At 42.4% G+C, this 25,355-nt stretch overlaps 2 protein-coding genes across 11 annotated transcripts in view; one reads left to right on the plus strand and one right to left on the minus strand.

Moving 5' to 3' along the window:
* Nucleotides 1-25,355, minus strand: part of CTNNA3 (catenin alpha 3) — a 411,474-nt gene that overhangs the window by 198,051 nt on the left and 188,068 nt on the right. The gene's annotated exons all lie outside the window — the stretch shown is intronic.
* LRRTM3 (leucine rich repeat transmembrane neuronal 3) overlaps nt 16,341-25,355 on the plus strand; it is a 75,819-nt gene continuing 66,804 nt past the window's right edge. The window contains exons 1-2 of one of the 3 annotated variants that reach the window (XM_085064265.1): nt 16,341-16,926; nt 17,254-18,785. In XM_085064265.1, coding sequence (XP_084920391.1) covers nt 16,923-16,926; nt 17,254-18,785 — 1,536 coding nt within the window. In that variant the 5' untranslated portion in view covers nt 16,341-16,922. The other 2 variants (XM_085064266.1, XM_085064264.1) reach the window with 2 other exon arrangements.

Genomic DNA, 25,355 nt, shown 5'->3' on the forward strand with positions numbered 1-25,355 from the left:
GCTGATCCATGATGAGCAGCCAAACCTAATACTTAATACCAACCTGAACAGAGTATTAAGGCAGAGACTCCAAGATCAAGCATTATACTTGACCTTTTGAAATTTGTTCCAATCAATACCTCAAAAATTGATTTTCTCTTATTCAGTATACCCAAATGGTTTCATTAAACTGAAAGATTACATGACCTCCCAACGGGGAAAGGCCACCAGAAGCTATTCTGTAGTCTGTGTTATATAAAAGCCCTAATCAGCAACCAGTGAGTATCTGAGAATACCAAACACATCCACCTCAATTATTATACAACAATCATATCAGCAGTGGTGCTCAGGAGAAATTATGAAGAGAATATTAAACTACCAGATTTTTTGACTTGGTTAAATGTCTGGCAGCAGAACACAGCTGGATTTGGGCTGCATGAATTCAGCATCAACCATTGCCAGTTCATTGTAGCAACGCTGTGAGAACATTTCCTGAGTCAGATGCATCCAAGGACTCCCAAACACCAACAGGCCACTCCCTGTGAAGTGACAACTTCCCCCAGTTGCACTTTTAACCCACAATAAATGAGGTACCCGCATTACTGTGGCTATTTGTCCTCATTAGCTTGTAAATCCTTTACTCCTAAGTGGTGAGGTCCAAAGGATAAACCTCAGGTCCCGTTCCACCAGCAGCTTTCCAGCCACTCTGCCCCCAGTGTGCTGTGGTGCATGGGGTTGTTGTGTCCCAAGGGCACGACCTGGCACTAATACTTTTGTACTACTGGATCCTCGCACTGGTCTAACAAATTGAGAGTCCTTTTATTAAAAGATCAGAGATTCTGTGGACATAGGTAAAATAAAAAGAGAAATCAGGAAGTGCCCTGAGCCTTTCCAAAGTGTGCAAACAACCTTCTGTTTGTGTCATTGCCTAAAAACAGGGTCTCAGTTTAAAATGACCAGAAAATATTTTCTGAGATACGTCCCTTGTCCCAAACACATTTGTTTTGTACAAACTCTTGCATTCCTGTTCTTTTATCCAAGAAGTCTCCAAGCCAATTCAATACCACAACCTTCTCCACAGCTCTCATCCCCTTCTGGACTGCCTATTCCACAGTTATTACAATTCTAATTATTGCAAGAACTTTCCCCTCGTACTGCAAACCCTCCTAACCTTCTGCCCTAAACTGCCTCAGTTTCTCATTCACAAGAACCAGGCTTTTTCATTAAAGCCAACTACAATCAAAGCAATCATGACTTCTTGGTGGTAAAGAAGTGGATTTCTGTTGTTACTATCAGAGGTCCTGCTTTTGCTTGCTTCCAAAAATACCCTCAAGATTCAGTAGACTCCTTTCCCTTTCCTTTCTCCTATGCTTTTGCCTTCCTAGTGTCTGGGTTTATGTTCTTTTGCCCTGATTCCACAATGTCTACCATCCAGCACTCTGTTTATTCCAACCACCCTCCTTTGATCCCTCTCAGTACAGCCGTTCTTCACCTGTTCTGTACCTGTTCTTTACCCAACTAAGCAAGTTAGGGCTCTTAGGGTGAAGTTGGTTGGGCGCAGGCATGGAGAAGGAGGAGAATTAAACAGCAACTTTACAAAAACTCTACCCAAGTCAGAAAAAAACCCCCAAAAACTGAGAAGAGGAGCATTGGATGGTAAATGTCCTAAGTATTCATGCAAGCTCAATAGCAAATACATTCCTTTGCCTATTGTCTACCAAAAAAAAAAAAAAAAAACCAAAAAAACCCCACCAAAACAAAAAAAACCAACATTTTTGAAACTTGCATTTCTTTCAATAAAATTAATTGTAGAAAATATGAGTTAGGATTAGCCTCGTGAAAAAAAGTCAATTTTCCCAAGCAGCCCTCAAAATACCAAGCATAGCAAAATAATAAACAGATATTTTAAAAGTGCAGTTTAACAAATGTTTGATCTCAATGAATCATCAAGTCAAAGGAGGGGAAAAAACCAACAAAACAAATTTATTGCATGGCAACACTGAAGTGGTGGGAGTTTTATCTGGCAGAGAAGAAATAGGAGAAGGAAGGGTAACCATCCTGTGCCTTAAATCAAAGCTGTTATCTTTTTTTTCCTTAATTCATTCAAAATATGTTTGTCTAATCATAAAGCTCTGGAAGATCCCAGATATGAAAGCAGGGGGTTGTTGCAATGCAAGGGCAGGACTCAGTACTTAGTCTTGTTGAACCTCACACCTGACAGGCCTGGGGCTCCCTGCATCCTCCTTCCAGCCCTTCTCGTAGATGGGTGTCCCACTGGCCAAGCTCCAGCCACCTGGGACATCCCCACTTAGCCAGGACTGATGGGAAATGATGGAAAGGGGCTTGGGGAGCACCTCTGCCAGTGCCCTCAGGACCCCTGAGTGTGTCCCATCTGTCCTCATGGACTTGTGTCAGAAGCATCCATTATTGTTTCTGCTATTACTAAATGACAAGGACAAGGATCTGGATAAATGGATTATTGCATTTCCCTGGCATTCTTTTTCCAGAGCAATAACATTTTGCAACAATCTTCCAAAAATCAAAACACATCCCTTGTCTGCTATAGTAAAACTCCTGTATTAAATATCATATGGATGTTTAATTACTTCTTTGTGCATTAGAAAGTGATCCAAAGTGATCCAATATATTGATTAATGGAAGCAGCAAGGAAGAAAGAAAACACCTCAAATCCCAGAACATCACAGTCATGAGGCTGTGGTGAACCTGAAGGCTGGTACCTTACAAACTGGTACCAGTACACAGATCCACACCCCCAGGAATAACTGACATGTCAGTGCAGTGTGCATGAATGTGCTCAACTTAAACTGACCTTTAATTGTGGATCCAAGAAGGGGCTGAGAAAGGTGAAACATGACATCCTGCAGCCTCATCTACTCTGCAGAAATGAACCTTGCAAACAAGCCTTTTCACTGGTGTGTGGGGGCCTTTCCACAAGGTGGTGATAATCTGGCTATCTCAGCCTCTTTCCCCATGGAATGCTAATCCAGAATAATGGGAGACACAAAAGGTCCCCTTTAGAATATCACATAAGTTAGCTGCTTCAGTTCCAAGTCAATTAAGATGCAAATTGGAGACACAGTGTTAGGGGCTGTCTCCCTAACCCTACATGAAGACATTCAACAGCATGAGGGACAGCTACCCTCAAGAGAAGAACACCTTTCATGCCAGTATGTTTAGACTAAACAGTATATAGCCCTTGTGCTACCAGAGCCAAGAATATTTTAACTGGATGGTGTTGTCATGGCTTCTGACTTCAGCAGGAAGACTGCATTTAAGAAACAGTCATACTGCTTTCTCATCACATGAAATAATTCCCTTTTGTGGGGAAGTAAAGAGAATGAGAAGCCAGTACAGCTGCCTGATGGATGTCAAAACCTATTCCATTAAATAAAGGTAATGGCAAAACTCAGGAGAGGCAGCAGCACTTTATAGCAAGCTCCCATATATTCATTTTGTTTCAAAGCCAGCAACAACTCCTATAGTCTTAGACTTCAAGAAAACAGAATATTTGCATTTCAGATTTTATCAATCTTCCAAAGACATTACCTACAGCACACACAAGCATGTCTAATGCATGCTCACAAGCTCTTCAAGAGTTATTATGCTCAAATTCAAAATGTATGAATGGAATCAGTATAAAATATGATAGATGAATCACCCTGAATATCAGGAGTAAAACTACCCAAACAGTGACTACACGAAAAATTTACCTCCAATTCATGTTCTAATCACATAAAGTACAAATTAGAGACAGAGACAGTAATTAATTCTATAAAGGAAAAAAAACCAGCAAAACCAGACTCCCAGTTACTGTTATGATAAACCATGAAACTTGATCAAGAAGTTCCTGCTAATGACCTCTGACAGACATGTCAATAGGTGCTAAAGGGCACTGCTGCTGTGCCATACACATCCCTATCCAGCCCACTGCTATTTCTGTTCAGCAGCACCCCTGGCAAGTGTTGAAACAGTGCATCACTCCATATAATGATGTGTAAAGTTCTCCATAATTTTAAAATCCCCTTGTGTTTGAGAACATGAGAAACTGTCTAATGGATTCATAAATGCTTTCCTATGTGGTTTCTGCCTTTCCTAAACGATACCAGTGGAAAGAATGGGAAGTGAAACAAAGCAGATTCCTTTGCTGCTGCTGCTGGCTGCTTTTGCATTAAACTGTGGCAAGTGAAATAAGGCAGTATGGACACACATGGCACTTGGAGCCAGACTCTGACAAGGCAGCAGCGCGTGGCGCCAAGCAAATTGTGCAGAAAGCAAAAGACAAACAGCAGCAAAGGGTGCACAGGCTGCAAACTTGTAAAGCACTAAAGGCATTTACTCTTTTTGAAATACATTCTAGGCACAGTGGGGTATAAAGCATTTCATCCATTTTTGCTGCAAGTGGCCCAAAGTAAAAAATACCAGGTAAGTGGCAACTTAAGCAAAGAATACAAATGTACTAGACAAACACTTTAAAATAAAAAAACAAAATAGTAATCAAATACTTACAGCAGCTGAGAAAAAGAACAGCAGCAGAAGAAAGGTCACTGGCATACCTATAGAACTAACTGCTGAACATTTAAGAGGCTAATTTTGACAGACTTAAAAAGATCAGCAACTCTCCCACCCTTGATCTTTGCATGCAACATACTGTATTAGTTCATTATATGATCTGAGATTTAATATTCAAAAAGAGAGAGACATATACCAATGGAGAATCCTCTCCCATTGTGAAATTCTGCAACTGAATCACATTCCTTATATGATAATTAATACTATCAGCAGCTAAGTCATTTGATGTTTAAAAAAAAACCATACAAAGAGTAGGTATTCTCTCTTTCTCAGCATCCATGATGTAATTTACAACAACCTTTTTCAAGCAGAAGATCCAAGTTCAAAGTTTATCAGTACTATGGCAATTCCCACCACATCAGTAATGGGCAATGACAGAAGAAGGCTGCTATAGTTCTCACTAAAGGTACAAAAGCCATCACAAGCAGATTTGGACTTTGTGCAGAGACATCAATAACCCCAGTAGCTACAGTTATTGGAAACCTTTCCTAAAGCTGGCTTTGGGTAAAACTATGTTTTATCAAAATTAAGAAGTCTGCAGCTCAACTGTTACAGAGCCTGGCACTGACTGCTTCTCTTATGTTTCTGTGTTTACGAAAGAGTGAAATATTAAATCCTGGTCTTTACAATGAACATATGAATTACTGACTTCTTTAAAATGTTCATCTTTTGATCAGCAAGTATCTGACATAAATACCGTGGTGTTTGGAATTCTGTATAAGGAGCAAATACATTCAAGGACATTTATAGTTTTCTTTTTAGAAATGCTCTCAGGCAGTGGAATTCTGATACAACTCCAAGACTTTTATCAGTTTACAAATATCTCAATTCTAACAGCGTACTTCTACTTGACTTTAAATCGCACTGAGAAGAACATTGAAATTGCTATGTCAGATAGGAGCACTGGATTTCTTCCAGCTTTCTGTCTCGGAGTGGCAAGGACTGGGTATTTTAAAGGAAACTGCAAAGATCTTCATAAAAGACAGCTCTTATTCAGTAACGTGGCCATATGAAACCTTGGGTTTTTCTTTTCCTAACACCCATTAATTACTGTCTGGCTTTTACATTGAAACTTTTACATCTTTTAGCTTTCACTAAATACTGTGTGTGAACTCTTCATGCACCCGAACAGCACCAGGGCACATCACTTTAGAAGTCCTTCAGAAATTGTATTGTGGGGTTCAATTACCATAATATGAACTAAACTATACAGCTGAAATGAGACATAGCAGTGATGTAAAGAAAAAAACAAAGGTATGTTTGGCTTTCCCTGAGAAGGTCTTCTTTCCTACTTTTCCTATGATTTTCAAACTAAGTAACATTCTAGCACCACTCTCTCTTTACAACGGTTCTGTATATTAGATTTGTACAAACTTATCTTATGATTTGGGTTCTTTTTAGTCTTACATTGGTAGAATAAAGCACATTCCTTTGCTAGGTCTTACAAAGGAACACAGGAAACTGCTCAACCCCAAGCAACAGAAATGGCCACAGGAAGCATTTTTGTTGTGGTAATTATATTGGCACATGTCTATTCCTGCTCTGGATTTCTATCCAGTCAATCTGTTTAAACCACAAATAAAAGATGACACAAACATATGCTGGAAGACCAAACCAAGAAGCCACTGCATTTCCCTATGACACCCACAGAAGATCTTTCTGTCATGTATCTGTGACAAAAGAGGCTCCCTGTAGGAGCACATGGATGAAGGTGCCCCTGTTTCCTGTCTGCCTGGAAGCAAAATGTTTATTTTGAAACCAAGTCCATGTTTGTGAGTATTTCTATTTCCTCCTAGTTCCTGTTACCATCCAGGGACACAAAATGAAGCTGTTGGCTCAGCTGGGCTCAGCTCTCCTGTGCCTCCACTACAACAGCTGGCCACAGTCTTTACCTGGTGATCAACTGCAGAATTTCTGGCTTTCTAACCACTTCTGTATGCAACTAAGCTGCAAGACGAAAAGGTGCTTTTAAGCCTCTTACCTACTTAGGAGATACAGAATGCTGGATAGAAGGATTTACAAAATACAAAAATACAACATGCCTATCCTAATACTGTTGCAAGGAAAAGAACAAAGTGTGAAACTCCAACTCTCTTTATGTCAGGTTCCTCTCCTCTACCCTTCAGCGTTTGGGTCCATCAGCAATTCACAATTTGCAGGTATTTACTGTTTTACACTGGGACACAGCAGGTAAAAACCACGTATTGAGTCACTGTGTGTTGGTTTGTCATTTGTTTGCTGTCCTGTCCATTGGGTGAAAGATACTTAGCTTTAATAAACAGTAGAGTACATTGTCACAGAATCCAAAATAAATATGCAGGAACACAGTTGCTGTTTAATTAATTAATTAATTATATGGGAGTCTGTTGCACTTTTTAAAATCACCCAAACATGGTGGGGTTTGATTGTATGTTTTGGGATGTTTTTTTTAAAAAATTATTTAATCACATTTAAGACTAACCTCGGGTAGACATGAGAAGATGGGCTAGTAAGTCATTTAATCACATGCGGTTTCTTCAGAGCTCTGTCTGCCAGACACCCCAATGGGAAAAGACAAAGAAGGATGGCAAATACAGAATGGAACAGTTAATACATACCTACAACAATACACTTTTGGTATTTTATTTTCTTTTAAACCATGAAATTCTAGTCCACCATTACTGCCATGGGCAAGTGATCCCTGCCTAAGCAGCAGTTGATTAGAGGCTGGTTAACTAAGACTGTCAGCATAATTAACATTCTGAGCCTTCTCAGGAACACCAGCATCCAAAGCTGGAATACCTAAAAGCTGCCACAGCTTGCTTAATTGAAACAGGCTTGACTGAATTATTAAAAGCTAAAAAATCTGAAACATTTGATGAAAAAGAGAACAAACTTTTTTTTTTTGCAGGAGAATGGCAGCAAACAGCACTAGGCTGAAGCCAGGGAAGGAAGTGACTAAGCATGCAACTGCAGCCACTTGGAATAAATAATTTCTATGCTAGTCACGGTAGGAATGAGCACAATTATATGCTTCTTAACTTTGTTCATGTTTTTCTCTTTCAGTTGCAAATCCACTCAACTGTCATGTTTAGTTTTCTCTTCAAAATGTTACTAATGCTGTATAATAACACATCACTCTGTCTTTGGACTGGAAATCACAGTCTCAGAACACCACACTGAAGTCCAAGCAGGAGTCCTAACAGAGGAAAGCTGGGATGCTTTTTTCTCTGTGGAGTTTTTCATGCATAAGCAAGTGAAAGGAGAGACTGGAAATTATTTTAGAATATTTCAACGAGTAGCATGAAATCATGCTGCTCTGCCCTCCTGCCCCCTGTATGCCTGTTTATGCTGAAGACTAGGAAGTACACCAATAAATGTCTTCCACTAATTCAGGTCTGATCCTAAGAAATGCTACATATACCTTTTATTTCAAGAAGCTGAAAATATGTTAGTCACAATTTTTATATGGAAAATTAAAGGTAACATTCAACAGATACTTAAATAATTTTCAAAATGGTACTCTTGTAACATCAAAAATTTCTGTAAGTGAACAGACATTGGCAAATTTATTAACCAAAGATCTGAGATAATTCTGCATTTTAAAAAGAAGTCTGTGTTTCTGTATTTGACAACTGCACTGCCCTCACATGGAATTCTGCTATCTGGCCATTGTAGTTCAAAATAAAAAATAAATTAAAAAAAAAATCAAAAGAAATCCCCATAACAGAGAATAGAATAAAAACTGCAATAGATACAGAATAACTTTTGTTGGAATTCCAAAGAGGAACACACAGCTTAACTGATGGAAAGGGTATATATTTGAAAATAACTAGTCAGACAAAAAGTCAAGCAAATCCTCTGTTATGCTGATGAGCTTATAGAATAATTAAATGTCATTATCCTTCTTTCATAAGTGAAGATACTGAGACCCAAAAATATTAGGATAAAAGCTGAAGTCTGGAAAACAAGTTATAATGGGTTTTGCTATGATGTGGATGTTTTCCCTACAATGAAAACTCTTACCAGCTGCCTCTCTCCAGCAGTCAAGGAACCACTGCAGCCAACAGATATTCCAGGGCTGACCTGACAGAATAATTAATTCTACAGCCTCAGCACATAGCAAGATATCAAGGCAGCTTCATCTGGAGACCCACAGAGTTAAATAACAGGGAACATGTCTGAAATTCCTAAGAAATGTGTGAACTTGCATTATCTACCTGTGCTCCATGCTGTGCAAGTGACAAATACTAATCCCTCAGCGATGTACGCAAAGGGTATGAGTTAAAAAGCAGCAACTACAGGCAAAGGCAGAGGGAACAGCTGAGGAGGCAAGGCCAGCCCTGTATGTTTTAACTACACATACACAAGGGATCACTGAAAAAGTCTAAGGTTTGGTGAACAACAAGACTGTCGAAATAGCCACATGGCTGACACTACCACCACCTCCTCAGTGTTGAGTCAAACCTTACCGTTCCTGTTCTTACCAACACAACACGTGTTCAGAGCCTTCTCCCCTCCCTCTGGCCGGAACTGGGCACTGTGAGGACTGTTTTCCCTGGGACCAGGCTGCAGCTCTGCTTGGATTCAGTTATGCAATACCTCCACACTGATGTCTCAGCCATTGCAGACTTCTCCATAGAACAAAACTGTTCTATGAGATGTCCACATAACTGTGGCTCCCCGAGAAGTTCATTGCCTTTGCCATCTCTCACAGTCTGCCCCTGGCGCACATACAGAACTGTTCTAGCAAGACACAAGTCAGATACCCTTAGGACACTGTTGTGGCTTTGGGTTTTTCAGTGAATTTTCTCCCATTAGTTACCTGAAAAAAAGACGCTGTGGGGAGAGGGAGACTGACGCTGGGGGATGAATAGCTGGCAATTAAAATACCAAAGAACGGTCAATGGTTCTAGCATTCCACTGAAATCTTCCAGGGAGGGGAAACTTTCGTAGCTGAGGGGGAACACGCTGGCTGTGAGGGGAGTGGGGCAGTTTCGGGCGGTTTGTGGTGTCGGACTTGTGCTGCTCAGGGCTCGGTGCTGCTGCAGTGCCCTCCTTGCTGCCCGTTGCTGAGCCCGCTGCTGAAGGAGGGAGAGGTGGTCCCAGCTGCCGGCTGACTGGGGCTTTTCAGCACCTGCCAGCGCAGAGAGACCCTCGCTGGCTGTGTGTTTCCGGGGAAACCGGGCCCGACCTCCTCCCTCTCTGCAGACAGAGCACCTCCCAGCTCCCGGCTGCTCACCTGCTGCCGTCGCCGATACTCACACCGTGCACGGGTGCGCCCGGAGAACCCGAACGCCACACCTTCCCTGTCTTCCTGGGGCGCCATCACCCCTGGCGGGCTCAGGGTTCGCCCTGGCTGCCCCTGAAGCCGAGAGGGAGCCACTGCGGCCCCTCAGCCCCCTGAGGGAGACACTGCGGCCCTTCTGCCCCCCTGAAGGAGTCACTGCGGCCGCTCTACCCCCTGAAGCCCTGAGGGAGTCACTGCTGCCCCTCTGCCCCCCGAAGCCCTGAGGGAATCACTGCTGCCCCTCTGCCTCCCTGAGGGAATCACTGCTGCCCCTCTGCCCCACGAAGCCGTGAGGGAATCACTGCTGCCCCTCTGCCCCACGAAGCCGTGAGGGAATCACTGCTGCCCCTCTGCCCCACGAAGCCGTGAGGGAATCACTGCTGCCCCTCTGCCCCACGAAGCCGTGAGGGAATCACTGCTGCCCCTCTGCCCCACGAAGCCGTGAGGGAATCACTGCTGCCCCTCTGCCCCACGAAGCCGTGAGGGAATCACTGCTGCCCCTCTGCCCCCCGAAGCCGTGAGGGAATCACTGCTGCCCCTCTGTCCCCCGAAGCCGTGAGGGAATCACTGCTGCCCCTCTGCCCCCCGAAGCCGTGAGGGAATCACTGCTGCCCCTCTCCTCACACGGAGCCAACAGCGCCCCCTGCCGGCTGTGGTCCAAACTCCATCAAGGGGAAATTCACGTAACAAGTGCTGAAGTCTGTCATTGGGGGAGGTTTTCGGTTGTGTTGCTTGTTCTGTCTTGCTACAAACATATATTCTAGTAAAGAACTGTTATTCCTTTTCCCATATTTTTGCCTGGAAGCCACATAATTGTTGAAGTACCAATAATTTGGAGGGAGGGGTCATCTTTTCATTCCAGAAAGGTTTCCACCTTTCTCGGCAGATATTTGTCTTTTAAACCAAGACAGAGATGAGTCATTCTTCCCAGACAAGCACATGTCATGGTGACACCGAAGGGTGCCTCAGTACTCAGGCCACACAAACCCTGGAAGTGCTGTCCGGACAATCACACAGTAGGCATTCTCCCAGCAATGGCATCCTGGCCCATGGAAGACTAGGAAGCATTTGCAACAAGCCTAGGTTTATTCTGACCTCATCTCTCTGGCTTCATCACAGAGACTGCAGGCAGAATCACAGGCAGAGGCCACCAACACTGCCTTGCATTTCACCCTACACATCTCCAGGGCACTTATGGTGGGGATTGTTCATGCTCTGCAGGTCGAAGCTAGCACTGTGTGGAAGATGTAATTAATTTTTACTTCAGTGATGATCTTTTACCTTCTGCTGCTTCTACTCATATTAACTTTTCAGGAAGATGCTGGAGGATAAGCCTAGAAGGATCAACACTAAATCCAGTGAAACACAAGTGGTCATATCAATTTCAGAGAGTAAGCAAAATGATAACTTTGCATCTCATGTTGTGTCTCTGGAAACCAAGTCTGAAGCACAGGCTGCTTGCCCTCAAACTGTTTCAAAATCCTAGGACAAAAAGCCAGTTGGGGAACAGTTGTGTGTCCAATGCCTCATTAAGGCTAAAGGACTTATGACCGGGTCCAGAAAAATCCAGGCAGTGGATGCCATGAGCAAAGGTTTGTGTGCAGCCTCACCTCCCCTGGGACAGTGCAGAGGCCCCTGTGACCTGTCCACAATGCCAAGATTTCAACAGAAGTGCCCAGCTGGAAAAGCTTCCTTGTCCAATGGTGCGTAACTGCGCGTGAGTAAAGTGATAGCCTAAGTGGCCCTGTGACAAGGCCCTGAGGAGACCCTCTGGGCACACACACACTGACAGATGTGTCCCTGGTGTCCTCTGCAAGCAATCCCACATTAAAGGGGCACTGACTCCCACACAAGGAGCACAGCTCCTATTCTCCTTCAGCTTATCAGAGTGTGTCACACAGATCCTTTCACCCTCTCAGAGGCTGGGGGAGGCTGTGTAAAGCTAAGCATTCCTAGCAGAAGAACAAGGGAATATTTTCATTTATCCATCTCCCCTACCTACTACATGCATTGTAGTCCTTTAGGGCAGTACAGATCAACTTCTAGGATAAGATCCTCTCTACTCTCAATCCTCTCTCCCTATTTCTTCAGATCATTTTCTGTTGCCTTGATTTCCCTTGCCTGCATGTTTCTTGAACCTGGCTTTCCCACACTACCCTTTCCTTATGTCTGCCTTCAGTAAACGCTGCATCCTGAGTTTCCCTCTGCCTTCCCACACTCTGATATTTACACTGGGAGTTATACGCCCCCAGCTCTAATCTGATCCTCATGGAACAGCAGGTTCATTTAATCACCGGCTCAAAAATTGCAAACACATTTTATTAGACTTATCTCTCTTAACGATACAGTGATAGCACACTACAGTACCATTTAGAGCAAGCTACTACTGCTAACCCAGCTGACTCCTGGCTTCTTTATAGGGAAATAAAGTCAAGGGAATGACACACAGTGTCACTTCATAAACCCAAAAAGAACACAGTGCGGCACTTGCTAACTACAGCTCCCCAAAGGGATGTGTGATTCACAGATAAAGGCACTCCCAGACCCAGGAGCTCTGTCTGTGAGCAGAAAAATGCTGTATTCTGTTCTGGTCTGGATTCCAAGGTCTGTGCACTATGAACATAATGCAGTGTGTCTAAAAAAGCTCAGACTGCATTCCTGAATGTATTTCTCATGGGAGTAAGAGAAATATTTTAAATTACTTTTTTTTTTTCTGTAACAACATCATTAAACAGATTTTAAAGAAGAAGCATGGAATATCCTGAGGAAGGCTAAGGTGAACCACATGACAGAAAAGGGGAGGGCTTTTCATTGATTTGCATGGAATCCCACTAGCACCTGGTTTCTTACACTCTGGGAAGTTTACATCCCTTCCCTGCATCACTCCTGTTCTACTGCAGCCTGATAATTCTGTCACCCTCCTTTTCAAATGTACCTAGCCAACAGATGTACCCAGCCATTAGTGGTGCCTTCTCATAACCCTGAAAGATGTGTAATTTGCTGTTTCCCCTTTTCTCTGTGAAATGTGTCAATTCCAAACCACCTCTGTAGAGGAACAGGCTTTCACAGTGAAGGCCACCTTTTGTTTTACCATTTCATATTTTGGCTGCAGTTCATACTAACCTTTCCATAGGGAAGTTGCAGCTAGGTAAAAAGAACTCAGCTGGAATGAATGAAAAAAGAAAACACAGTAGAATTTAACTACATAAGCAAAACAAAAATCAAAGTTAAATTGAAGCAAATCACTGCAAAATCAGATAGCAGTGAAATCAATCTAGAACAATATCCAGATGGAAAACCTGCTGAAAGTTTAGCACCAAGAGAAAAATCTGGACCATTGCTATCTTGGGATAGTGCACAATTTCCAAACAACTTTGAATTTCTCTGTCATGGAGATGAAGAAAACTGTGTTCATCACAGGCTCTGCCCAACACATCTCTTTTCATCTGATGAATGTTAAGGCATACGTAGTAATATATTTGCCAATGTATTTCCAGATCTGTGCCATTTCCCCCTCAGGAAAAGCCCAGGAAAAAAAAAAAATCAGAGTAATCATGGAGTCATAAATCTCAAAACTTAGAAGCATCTCAGGTTCTGTGCTATCTCAGTTTATGTCTAAGGCTGAAATCCCAAAACACAGACTGTGTTCAAGACTACACAAACAAATAAAACATTTTTAAGAGGTTTTTCTTTGCAGAATTGGCTGAAACACTGTTCTCATAGGCAGATGGAATAACTTTGTTCCTGATTACTAATGTTCAGTCAGCGTGAAGTCACTTTGGTCACTTGCACCTTCTCCCTCCTGCTTGTGACTGGGAACTGCTTGTGACTAGAGGCTGCCTAGCAATAACAGAGAGGTGAGCTTACAACACCCTGTGCCTACAGCAAGTGTCCTGCAGAATGAATGCCCAGGAACTCACAGAGTACAAGTTAAATTCACACCAAGGCACCAGCAAACTCTGGGATTTTGGGCACTCAAAAGTTATGGGATTAGTTCTGATGGAAACTATCCATATCTTATCCATGGGAGAAGCTAACCACTTGGGCCTCAAGGTCTTGCTTTCTGGTTCCTCGAGTTGGTTACGCAGTGGGGTTGCAGTGATACACAAGGTGTAGCTGATACAAGGCAAAGGTATCTTATGTAAAATGCAGCTTTAACTTAATTCTCTATTTTTCACGGTTTACATGGTCAATCTGGTCTGAAATTTTGTAAGAAATGTTTCACACTGGAAGCAGCTCTATTTCCACAATTGGAGAAGAACCTATTCGGCCGTATTAAGATACAGAAATGTAATTTTAAAAAACTGTTTATCAGACTCTGGCACTTTTCCTGCTTGTATAATTCAAAAAGGATCTCAGTAAAGAAAATTCAATTTGGCAATCCATTAACATAGATTTGATGCTCTCTCTGTTCATCTCTTGATGTCTCACCCCTTTCAGAAAAATGAAAATAACTCTTGGTAAAAGAGTGGCTGTTCCCTCCTATTAGTCCAGTATATTGGCAATTATTAAAACCCTAGGAAAGCTGCTGAAGCTCTGCTGACTCATGGTGGCCAATAAGTTACTTGTTAACTCCATAACCATGGTGGGGAGGGAGAGAAATAAAAAAGAAAAGCCAGAGAACAGGCAAAGTTTGGGGAAAAGGCTGAGTACCAGCTGTACACTAAGTAGCACCAATTCTTCAGGAGAAAGGTTTGGATTTTATTGGAAGCTTTACTATGCTATGTTTGAACCAGGTGAGGATTGAGGCCATTTAAGTTTAGAAACCTAAAAGAGTAATTTCAATAAAGAGTTTCCTACTCTCAGATATCTACTGTCAACCGAGGAAGAGCAGCAGTTCCTAGAGACAAATTGACTTAGCAAAGGTCTGAACTGTCTTCTTCCTGCTCCATCAAGAACAGAGACACCCCAAGGCAGTGATGGAAAGCCTACACCAGGACACCAGGCTGGCACGTGACACTGCTGTCAGCAAAACAGCTCAGTTCCCAGCGCACTCTGCAGTCTGTCGCTGGCTCCTCGACCCTACAGACCAGATTGCAGAGCCCCAAACAAGCCGCAGCAGAGAGTGGAAGATGGTGACGCTGACAGAGATTAATGGAGCAATTAACCCCTTCCCTCTCCACCAATCTGACCCAAAGGGCAGAATTTTCACAGAATATGCCTTGATGCAGGAATGTATTTCTGACATGAAAGATGTTCATAGCTGTTCGCCAGGAGTGACTCATTGGGGGACTCCGGTTTTGTGCGTTATTACTAGTGGGATTACTGTAAACCTGAAGTCATTCACAGCTTAAGTACTAGCAAAGGTGGCATTTTAATGCCTGGAAAATTTTAGGTTTCACCTCATTTTAAGTTACTCTATTCTCACAGCACTGAGTAATAAGGGAGAAGTCAGAGCACATTATTCCAAGGGCAAGGGTTCTGCCCCAGAAAGGCAAAGTGGTTCTCAGCACTGTCTAGTTGCATTTGAGGACTGCACTCTGCGCTCCTCTTTTCAGGAGCAGCACACTTCTCTTCAGCCTCCCGCCCATTCCTGCATGAGAAAGAGCCAGGATTTTCCACTTCTCCACCATCATCTGTGATCATGCATTTCTTGGTGAGGGAAGATTGCCAGTGTGGTGTATTTGCTGTAACACCATCTTAGCCTTGCTCTGGCCAGATGAGAGGATGTGTTCTTTCCCTACAGCACAAAGGCAAGAAGGGAAGGCTAAAGGAAAGACAAGGTGGCTCTTTAGGTGATATATGAGGACTATCCAGTGTCACACATATAAAAAACTCAGCATATTGTACCTTCACATAAAATCCTGTCCATGTCCTAGGTTACAGTAAAAACAATTCACCTCATTAAGGTAATACACCAAGCTGCTTAGTTGCTATGTTGTAAAGGTTCTGGAAGCCTGTAGTGTTAGTGTTCTGGAACAAAGTGAAAGCAAGTTGGGACATAAATGAGCCAGTACTCTCTTCTAACCTCATGGCACCCTGCCTTTTAACAGAGAAGAAGAAAGTAAGTAGCCAAAATGTCAGCTGCAAAACATTTTTCATTTTGTAAAATATAGTGTCCACACTAATGCACGTGATAAGAGACACACCGAGGGGTCTGATACTTCACTGAAAAATAGCAACTGATTGTAACAAGGTTATGCGAACACATGTCTAATGCAGTAAGAAAAAAAAAAAAATCCTTCGGACCAAAAATTTGTATCTATGTCCTACAAATGTCACACCAGCCCTTGAGACAGAAGTGCCGGCAGCTGCCGCTGAGCTGTTAAGCTCAGGGATGCAGAGCAGCTCTCCCGAGCACGCAGAGAGGGTCCGGGTAGTCCAGCACCCGTCGGCAGCGCACACGGCAGTGCCCACTGCGCAGCTCGCAGCGGCGGCGAGCGGTGCCCGCTCTCCCGGGAGAGCTCGCTCATTTGCAAGGGAAGGCAGGCACTGCACATGCCCGCGGTGCCGCTGCCGCTGGGGGCAGCTTTACATAAGGCTGCGCCCGCCGCCAGCCCGCCACAGTCGGACGGAGCTCTCGGCATGCGAGCGCGGCAGCGCCGGAGCCGCGTCCCGGGCCGGGCTCCCCGCACCTGCCGCGTCCCGGGCCGGGCTCCCCGCACCTGCCGCGTCCCGGGCCGGGCTCCCCGCACCTGCCGCGTCCCGGGCCGGGCTCCCCGCACCTGCCGCGCCCGGCCGGCCAGCGAGCCGCGGGCCATGGAATACAGGGGAGGCAGCGCACGGAGCTGAGCGCTGCGGGCGGCACCGACCAACATGCTCTCCGATAAAGCAACATTTTAAAAGCCGGGTTCCTAACTAGAAAGATGCAAAACCGTAATATCCATGAAGATCCTATTACCTAGGAAAAATTTGACGTTTTTCTGCGAATGCTGTGTTGGGATTGATTTATTCTTGGAGTGTTCTGCACGGCTGGCAAAGAATAATGTTCCAAAATCGGTCCATCTCCCAAGGGGTCCAATTTTTCTTCCTGGGTGTCAGCGAGCCCTGACTCACTACAGTGCAGCTGACAGGGGCTGCCATGCTTGTGGCACACTAAGCAAAAAACAAAAGACCTAAGGACGACCTTTGAACATCACAAAGGATGGGTATGTTTTTCCTGTTATCTTTTTAATTTATAGTTCATAGTTACTGTCTAGCCTGTGCTTTAATTACTCCATAGACTTACCTTGATGTGATTTGTTACTATACTTAAATGGCTTAGGGATTACACCTTTTACCCAACTGTTTTTCAGTACTTATATCAAGGTATTCTTAAAAAAAAAAAAAAGCTGAGTAAAAAAAATGTGAAAAGTAGTCGAGTCGAGTCAAGCTAAGGCTTTGTAAATGATTGCTGAAGTAAAAGATTTTAGCATGATTGAAAGAAATGACTGATGTGTGGGGGGATAACTTTTCTAAGTTGTTTTTATTTCCAGGTTTCAATGTAATTAGGCTACTGAGCGGATCAGCTGTAGCTCTGGTAATAGCCCCTACTGTATTACTGACAATGCTTTCTTCTGCTGAACGAGGATGCCCTAAGGGCTGTAGGTGTGAAGGCAAAATGGTATATTGTGAATCTCAGAAATTGCAGGAGATTCCCTCAAGTATATCTGCTGGTTGTTTAGGTTTGTCCCTTCGATATAACAGCCTCCAAAAACTAAAATACAATCAATTTAAAGGTCTTAATCAACTCACCTGGCTCTATTTAGACCATAACCACATCAGCAATATTGACGAAAATGCTTTCAGTGGAATACGCAGACTAAAAGAGTTGATCTTGAGTTCCAACAGAATCACCTATTTTCTTAATAATACCTTCAGACCTGTGACAAATCTCCGGAATTTGGATCTGTCGTACAATCAGCTGCAGTCTCTGGGATCTGAACAGTTCAGGGGCTTAAGGAAGCTGCTGAGTTTACATTTGCGGTCCAATTCCCTAAGAACCATCCCTGTTCGAATATTTCAAGACTGTAGGAACCTTGAACTGTTGGACCTGGGTTATAATCGCATCCGAAGTTTAGCAAGGAATGTCTTTGCAGGTATGATCAGACTGAAAGAGCTTCACCTGGAGCACAATCAATTTTCTAAGCTCAACCTGGCACTTTTTCCAAGGCTAGTCAGCCTTCAAAACCTTTATTTACAGTGGAATAAAATCAGTGTGATAGGACAAACTATGTCCTGGACCTGGAGCTCATTACAAAGACTTGATTTATCTGGCAATGAAATAGAAGCTTTCAGTGGACCTAGTGTTTTTCAGTGTGTGCCCAATTTACAGCGCCTCAACCTGGATTCAAACAAGCTCACATTTATTGGTCAAGAAATCTTGGATTCTTGGATATCTCTCAATGACATCAGCCTTGCTGGGAATATATGGGAATGCAGCAGAAACATTTGCTCTCTGGTAAACTGGCTTAAAAGTTTTAAAGGGCTGAGGGAAAATACAATTATTTGCGCCAGCCCCAAAGAGCTGCAAGGGGTGAACGTTATCGATGCAGTGAAAAACTACAGCATCTGTGGCAAGAGTACCACGGAAAGGTTTGAACTAGCACGAGCTCTCCCAAAGCCAACGTTTAAACCAAAACTCACCAGGCCTAAACACGACAGCAAGCCCCCTCTGCCCCCAACCATCGGAGCCACCGAATCGAGCTCCGAGCCCGAGCACGACACGGAGCACATCTCCTTCCACAAAATCATAGCAGGCAGCGTGGCTCTTTTCCTGTCTGTGCTGGTGATCCTGCTGGTGATCTATGTGTCATGGAAGCGTTACCCTGCCAGCATGAAGCAGCTGCAGCAGCGCTCTCTCATGCGAAGGCACAGGAAAAAGAAAAGACAGTCGCTGAAGCAAATGACTCCAAGCACACAGGAATTTTATGTAGATTACAAACCCACCAACACTGAAACCAGTGAGATGCTGCTGAATGGAACAGGACCCTGCACGTATAACAAATCAGGCTCCAGGGAATGCGAGGTATGAACCATTGTGATAAAAGAGCTTTTAAAAGCTGGGAAATAGTGGTGCTTTATTGAACTCTAGGGACTATAAAGGGAACGTTTTTCTCACTTTTCTGGCACAGCTCTTCCATGTCTCTTTTTTGTACATTCATAATACTGGTCATTTTACTCTCATACATAATCAACTCATTGAAATTTAAATACCGCAATCAATGTGAAGCCTGAGCTCTGGTTTAATACAATACCTATTGTACAAACCCTCTACTGATTTCATTAAAGTCTCTCTTGTTTTTAAATAGAAAACTTCTTTCATAAGTAATCCACTGCACTTGCACCAACTGTGCCTCTATTTAGGGAGAAAAATTATAATAATGAAAAAAAAAAAATCAAACTCAATGTGTGTCCCCCTCTGCCTCCCCAAGTCCAGTCCTTCCTCTAAAACTCACTTTTTGAACCCAGAACAAAGTAAAGACCCACGTACTGTGGCATCATATGAATTCTGAGTTATCTGAGGAGAGAGATGGTGCAGGAGCAGCTCTGAAAAAATGCCTGATTGCTACCAACAGAAGAGAGACTAAAAAGCACCCTTAGTACATGAAGTATCACACCAGAAGCAAAGCAGAGGGAAATGTAGGCTTAATAAAATATTAAAAATAAAAAGGTACATTGGGATTTCCTGTACTGCATTATAACACAGTGTTTCCAGGGCTGATAACTAGCAATTGAAACCTGTTTATGTGACTTCATACAAAAGGTGCCAGTGTTTATCCCTACATCCAGTTGCCTTTCAGAAAGAAGTCAAAAGGCATTCATTAGATGAGGAGCAGAAATTCCTTATTGATGCAATTAGAGGAACTCAAATGTGCAGCAGCAAAAGCAAGACCACTTCCTGCACACATTTGTTTCAGCTCTCATTAGGAATTCTCTTTTCAAGACAGTTAAAGGCATTAATGTAGCTGAGGAAACCATTAAAATCTGTCATTTTCTTCTATTCCTGTTTATTTGCTGGGCTAGGCTTGCTAAGGTTGTGTGTTATGTTTTGCACAGTGTCCCTCTAATAACTAAATAAAGCTTCATTACTTAAAATGCTAAGCACTGTGCATTTTAGACATACTACAGCTGCAAAGAGCTTTCAGAAAAAACTGGTTACTCAGTGATCTGAGAGGAGTGCACCCAAAAATCCTTACATAAATCAGTGACAAATTATTTTTCTTTCTTTCATAATCCCAATGACATTACAGAATTTTCAGATACTCAGTTTTAATGTCTAGTCATACACCAGTTGTTCTGGGCAAAAAACAGATTTGCAATCCAGCTCTTCCCTGCCTCCCTTCTCCTAAAATCCTGTATTTTGGTGATTGCAGAGGAATATAATAACCCCCATATCTGCAAATAAATCATACCTCTGATTTTGATTATCAGGAAGGGAGGCTATGAAATAATACAGCAGCACCTTTATAGAAGCAAGTCAGTAATTTAATTATCTCTATTTTGCAACTTGATTTGTCTTAGCAAACTGCACATCTTCAATCACTTGGGAGGGAATGTTTCTACAAAGCAGTTTCACTGCAGCAGATTTGAAAAAGCAAAGCCTTAGCAGAAGGCTCTCCTGAATTGTTGCTGGAAAAAAAAAACCACAATCACAGCCAATCACCTTGAAATATGCTCCAGACAATGAAAACAAATCTAGAAACATCTTTTAAAAGAGCTAATACACTTGAGGGGTTTTTTTTTTGTGTAATGAAACCATTCTCATTTTCAAGGACTGTAGTGAGGAAATAGCTGAGGGTAGAAGCTTGAGACTGTATTGAGCCCTGCACCAGAGATCCCATTTTCCTGAGCACAGGGATCCCACACCATTAACCATACAAGTGCCTGAGACGCTTCAGCAGCACAGCACAGTTATACCTGAGCTGTACTTTGGAAGCTGCTATTAAAAAGTCAATACACATTTAATTATCTTAACTACTATAGGATTCAGTTTTCTACCAGGAGGTCTTGGTTATCTCTGTAATGAAGGATTAGAGTTTGCTATAAACTTCATGTTAAGAACCATCCCTCTACTTCCAGAGGCTTTCATCTCTGCAGCGGTGACTAATATTAGGCACAGTCAAAACAAAAGACATTTGGTCCAAAACATATGGATGTTCATATATACATGCACACATAGACACCCACATGTGTTTGTGTGTCTATGTGTGTACATATATAAATATGTATTAAAATAAAGCTGTGATATTTAGTTTCAGGAGTGCTAACTGAAATCAGAAGATAATTTCATACTATCACTTTAGAATTTTTGTTATTCAAACATATTCAATACATCTAAAACTTCTTAATGAACTGTGATTGTGAATGAGTTGTTACTAACTGAGTTGGGCTTTATATGCTTCCTTTTATGTTCCTTTAATTGTTCTAAACATAACAATACTCAGAAAGAATGAACCCATAGCCTCCTTCAGAAAGCAATACCTGTAAAATCATCACTAGCTCGCTTTGAAAAACATTCAGTTACAGGCATGAAAAGAAAATAAAGCCAATCTGCCATTAATCATGGATGGATAACAAAAATAAAATAAAAATCCAGCATGTCTTTATTCATGCACAGATATGCTCAGATCAACTAGTTCATTCATTGCCTGGAAAACTACAGCTGCAGGTATTCCCAAACACATCCCACACACAGGTAAATGTGTCACTGTTGCCATCATCATTGACAATGAAGCCACCAGCTGACTGGAAAAGACATGCCCAGTGTAACTCTCTGAACCTTACTGCACAGCCTTAGGCCTGTGAGCCAAGGTGTCACATCCCACTAGTACCTATGGCTTTGAAAACGTTTTAAACCAGCTCCACAGCACCTTAAAACACCTTATAAACCCCATGCTTTCATCTGGGCAAAACCCACGTGAGCTAAACTAAACTGTGCCTCACCACTGCCAAATGAAACATTCTAGAGGTGACTTGTTTAGGGTGGCAAGGCCACCAGAGTCACAAATTCTAATAATCTTGTAGGAATGACTTGGTCTTAGCTGAGCAACTTCTAGTCCCTGTGAAAGGCTGCCCCTCTCCTGAATACAAATGAAGTTCTGAAGCCTCAAAAGTTCCAGCAAAGAAATTTCTCCTTTGCTTCTCTCCAGCATCTAAAATCCTGATCCCACTTGGTCTTGGGTTTTGCATATTTTGGTGCCAGTCTCTCACAAAACTTTTCAAACCTTGCTGGGGTGATGCCAAGGAACCTCAGAGGATGTCAAAGAGCCACAGCCACTATGATGCCTCTTGCAAACCTATGAGCCTTCACATGAGCATTTTAGGCACTAAGTTGAGGAAGGAGATGTGACTGGATGCCTCCCATGACCTGGCTCTCCCTTAAAGGAGCTGATACCACCTACATATTCCAATTTTAGGAGAGCAACAATGGGTTTTGAAGATGCTTGGGGTTTGTTTTGGTGTGAGCTTTTGGAATTTTTAATAATTTACTATTCCTTTTCCTGAGTGTTCTGGGGCTACCAGTGGAACACAAGTGCTTTTCAAGCCACAGAAGAAGAGCAGGATTCTCCCATGCCCATTGTCATTTTCACTGGTTTTGCAGTCTGTGTTCATTTAAACCCTGTTGAGACAAATGTTAGGTGAAATCACCAGACTGCTTCATTTTAGTGTAGCATCCCAAAAATTTTAAGGGAAATCAGGACTTTCTCTGTGAGACACTGCAGAAACACCTTTCAACAATGTCTTAACATTAATTGTTTACAAAGGATGTTGAGAAGGGAGATCATGGCAAATAGACATGACAGATTCGAGATAATTTGTTTGATCACACCCCAAGAACTCCTCCATAGCCAGTGGAATACTTGGCTTCTCAGAGACCTAGCTCTTGGAATATTCAAGTGCCATTTCAGAGTAATAAACCACACAGAATGCACATTTTTGGAAAAAGAAAATAACTAATGTACTAAGCAAATTTGAGGAGACTGGTAATGTTCATTCACTGTGTTGAGATTACCTCCAGCAACTTCAGAGTAAGAGAATAATAATGAGAACAAGTGGCTTGAGTATAATGACTGCAAGCTTCTCTGCTGGCTGGTTTTCATGACTCACTATCTGCACTTCCACACTCATCACAGCTGAAGGCTTGGCAATGCTCTCTTATTGCTATGAAATGGTGAACCTCGATATAAAATTCAATTGCAAGATGAACATAAATGTACAATATTCCTGCAAACACAATTAGAAATTTTTAGTTTGCTGCAAGCAAATGGTCTTTGCTGTCAGCCACTCAATGCTAGATAAATATTCTGTAGATAAATTTCTGTGGAACAATAGTGACATCCAGTGGGTAGGGAGCTTAATCACAGGTATCTCCTGCATAGATCAACTCGCACAGAGATGTTTTCCTTTTCACTTTGCATCCTTCTGTATCACATTGCAGAAGCATCACACCCTTGCAGCATACTAAGTAGTCAACTGGATCTGTGTATAGGAGCCACAACCTGAATGCAGTAAATACGTGGAGAAAATAAGAGTAGATGAAAACTGGCAGGAAATGGTCTATCCAGAGTGTAAGTCACTACTGCCAGCAAAAAGCAAGGAGTACTCTAGTAAGCAAGGGTAGGAGCTCTAACTAGTTTGTGACCACTGAGGTAAAACTTATTATTTATAAAACACCACTTTATGAGATTCAAAAATAAACTCAGGCCGCAAACAACTCATTCAACTTCCTAACAACAGAAGATTACAAATTTATTTTTTTAAGTTTGTTTTTACAATAATGAGAGAAAGGTATTATTAGACAGATATTATTAGACATCAAAGGGAAGGGCAGTTCACCACCTGGGAACAAGTCAAAGTAAGAGCTTCCTCTCAGAAACACACAATGTATAAAGAGACAAGGAGTAAATTAGGAAAGATAAATTCACAAACAACAGTAAAGTCACACAATGGGAAACAGAAATGACATGAATATGCAACGTATTTGCTGGGGGCAAAGGTCACTTGCAGCAACTACAGTAGGTCTGAGTAACTCTACTCCAATGTTACTGGTATGATTTTAAACCACAGTGAAGGAGATAAGACAAAGAAGTCAGGATTACAGCTCTGTTGCTAACAGTCAGATTTCACGACCCCTAAGAAGATGCAAAAAAACTCATTTCACTCCCCACAGGAGGAAACACACTTGTATTTCTAACTTTTGATGTTTTCTGATGCATTGGGAGGTCACCTGTCAGTCCATGCTCCAGTGCCTTGCTTTTCGCTGCTAGCAAGGCTTTTGAGAGTGAGGTGTCATCACAGTGGGACAGAATGGGGTTTGATGGGTTTCTCAGGGTCACAGACACACTGTTCCCTGGCATCACCACCAGTGGAGCACAGTAGGGCACAAAAGAAGTAAAACTGAGACTGAGCTCAACAGCTATGAACATATAACCAAAGAGGTTGTAAAGTAATAAAAGGGAGTTTATCCAAGACCCTCTGGGACAATTAGTTGTGAGCTGATGGCCAACATTTTACCTACCAGAGAATCTGCAAATCTCATTTAGCATGAGCACAAACATCATAAAAGCACAAATGCAAAAAGATCTGCAAGTAGGTAGTATCTTTTTATTCAACCAATCCATCACAGAAATCACATCTCCCTACAATTATTGCCTTGCTCATGCTGTTGTACTATAATGACCACAGCACTGGCATTCTAATGTAAGAATAAGCATTGTTTACTGAGAAGGGACCAAAGGGCAGTTAATTCCTATTTATTAACTTCTTCCTAAAGACCTTAATGACCTACTGCTCTTATTATAAGAAATATTATATACTCAGGTGAAAAAACACAAGTTGAAGACTCTTCATCACTGAAATCAACCAAACTCTTTAACAAAACAAAATATTCATTCTCTACTTAGTTTGTTGCTGTTTCCCACAAGTTCTTTTTTTTGCCAAAAATCAACTGGATGACTGGAGGTGTAATCTTGAAAAAGAGTTCTCAAAAAATCCCTCCCATGTGTCATCCTAAACACTGCAGGCATTCCCTTCCTGTGTTGCTGAGCAGCACACTGCCCATGTGTCACGGCTTACACCCTGCCTGAAGGCTCAGTTTCTGTTTCTCCAACACCAGCATTGAGACCATGTATGACTTCATAATTACAGTTTAACCTCGCTAATTTTCCAAGTGTTTTGTGACAGCTAGACTCTACTAACACATCACAAGGACATGTGAAAATAAAACATCTTAATTACTCATCAGGACAGAAATGCATTACAAGGTTTAGTGCTTCACTACACCACTGAGGAAATCATCTGCTCGGTTCTGTGTGCAAATCCTTTTCCTCCCCAAACTAACAAACCTACTAACTAGCTAGGTCAGTCTCTCAGGATCCTAATTCCTCAATGCCAAAAGAAAGCAAACCTAACTGCAGTGACAGTGGCAGCAGCCTGCAGAAGTTGCCCTCATGAACTCAGCCTTTCTCAGTTATTCTCACCTGAAATCCAGCAGTACCCCCTACCCCTGCCATGGATTGTACTGACATTCTATGCCATAGTGTGATCTACTAACCCTAAGAAAACATTTCATGAGCACTTCTGTTCATGTCCATAA

Source organism: Lichenostomus cassidix, chromosome 6, assembly GCF_008360975.1.
Source record: "Lichenostomus cassidix isolate B80296 chromosome 6, HeHo_3.0, whole genome shotgun sequence".
Classification (NCBI taxonomy): domain Eukaryota; kingdom Metazoa; phylum Chordata; class Aves; order Passeriformes; family Meliphagidae; genus Lichenostomus; species Lichenostomus cassidix.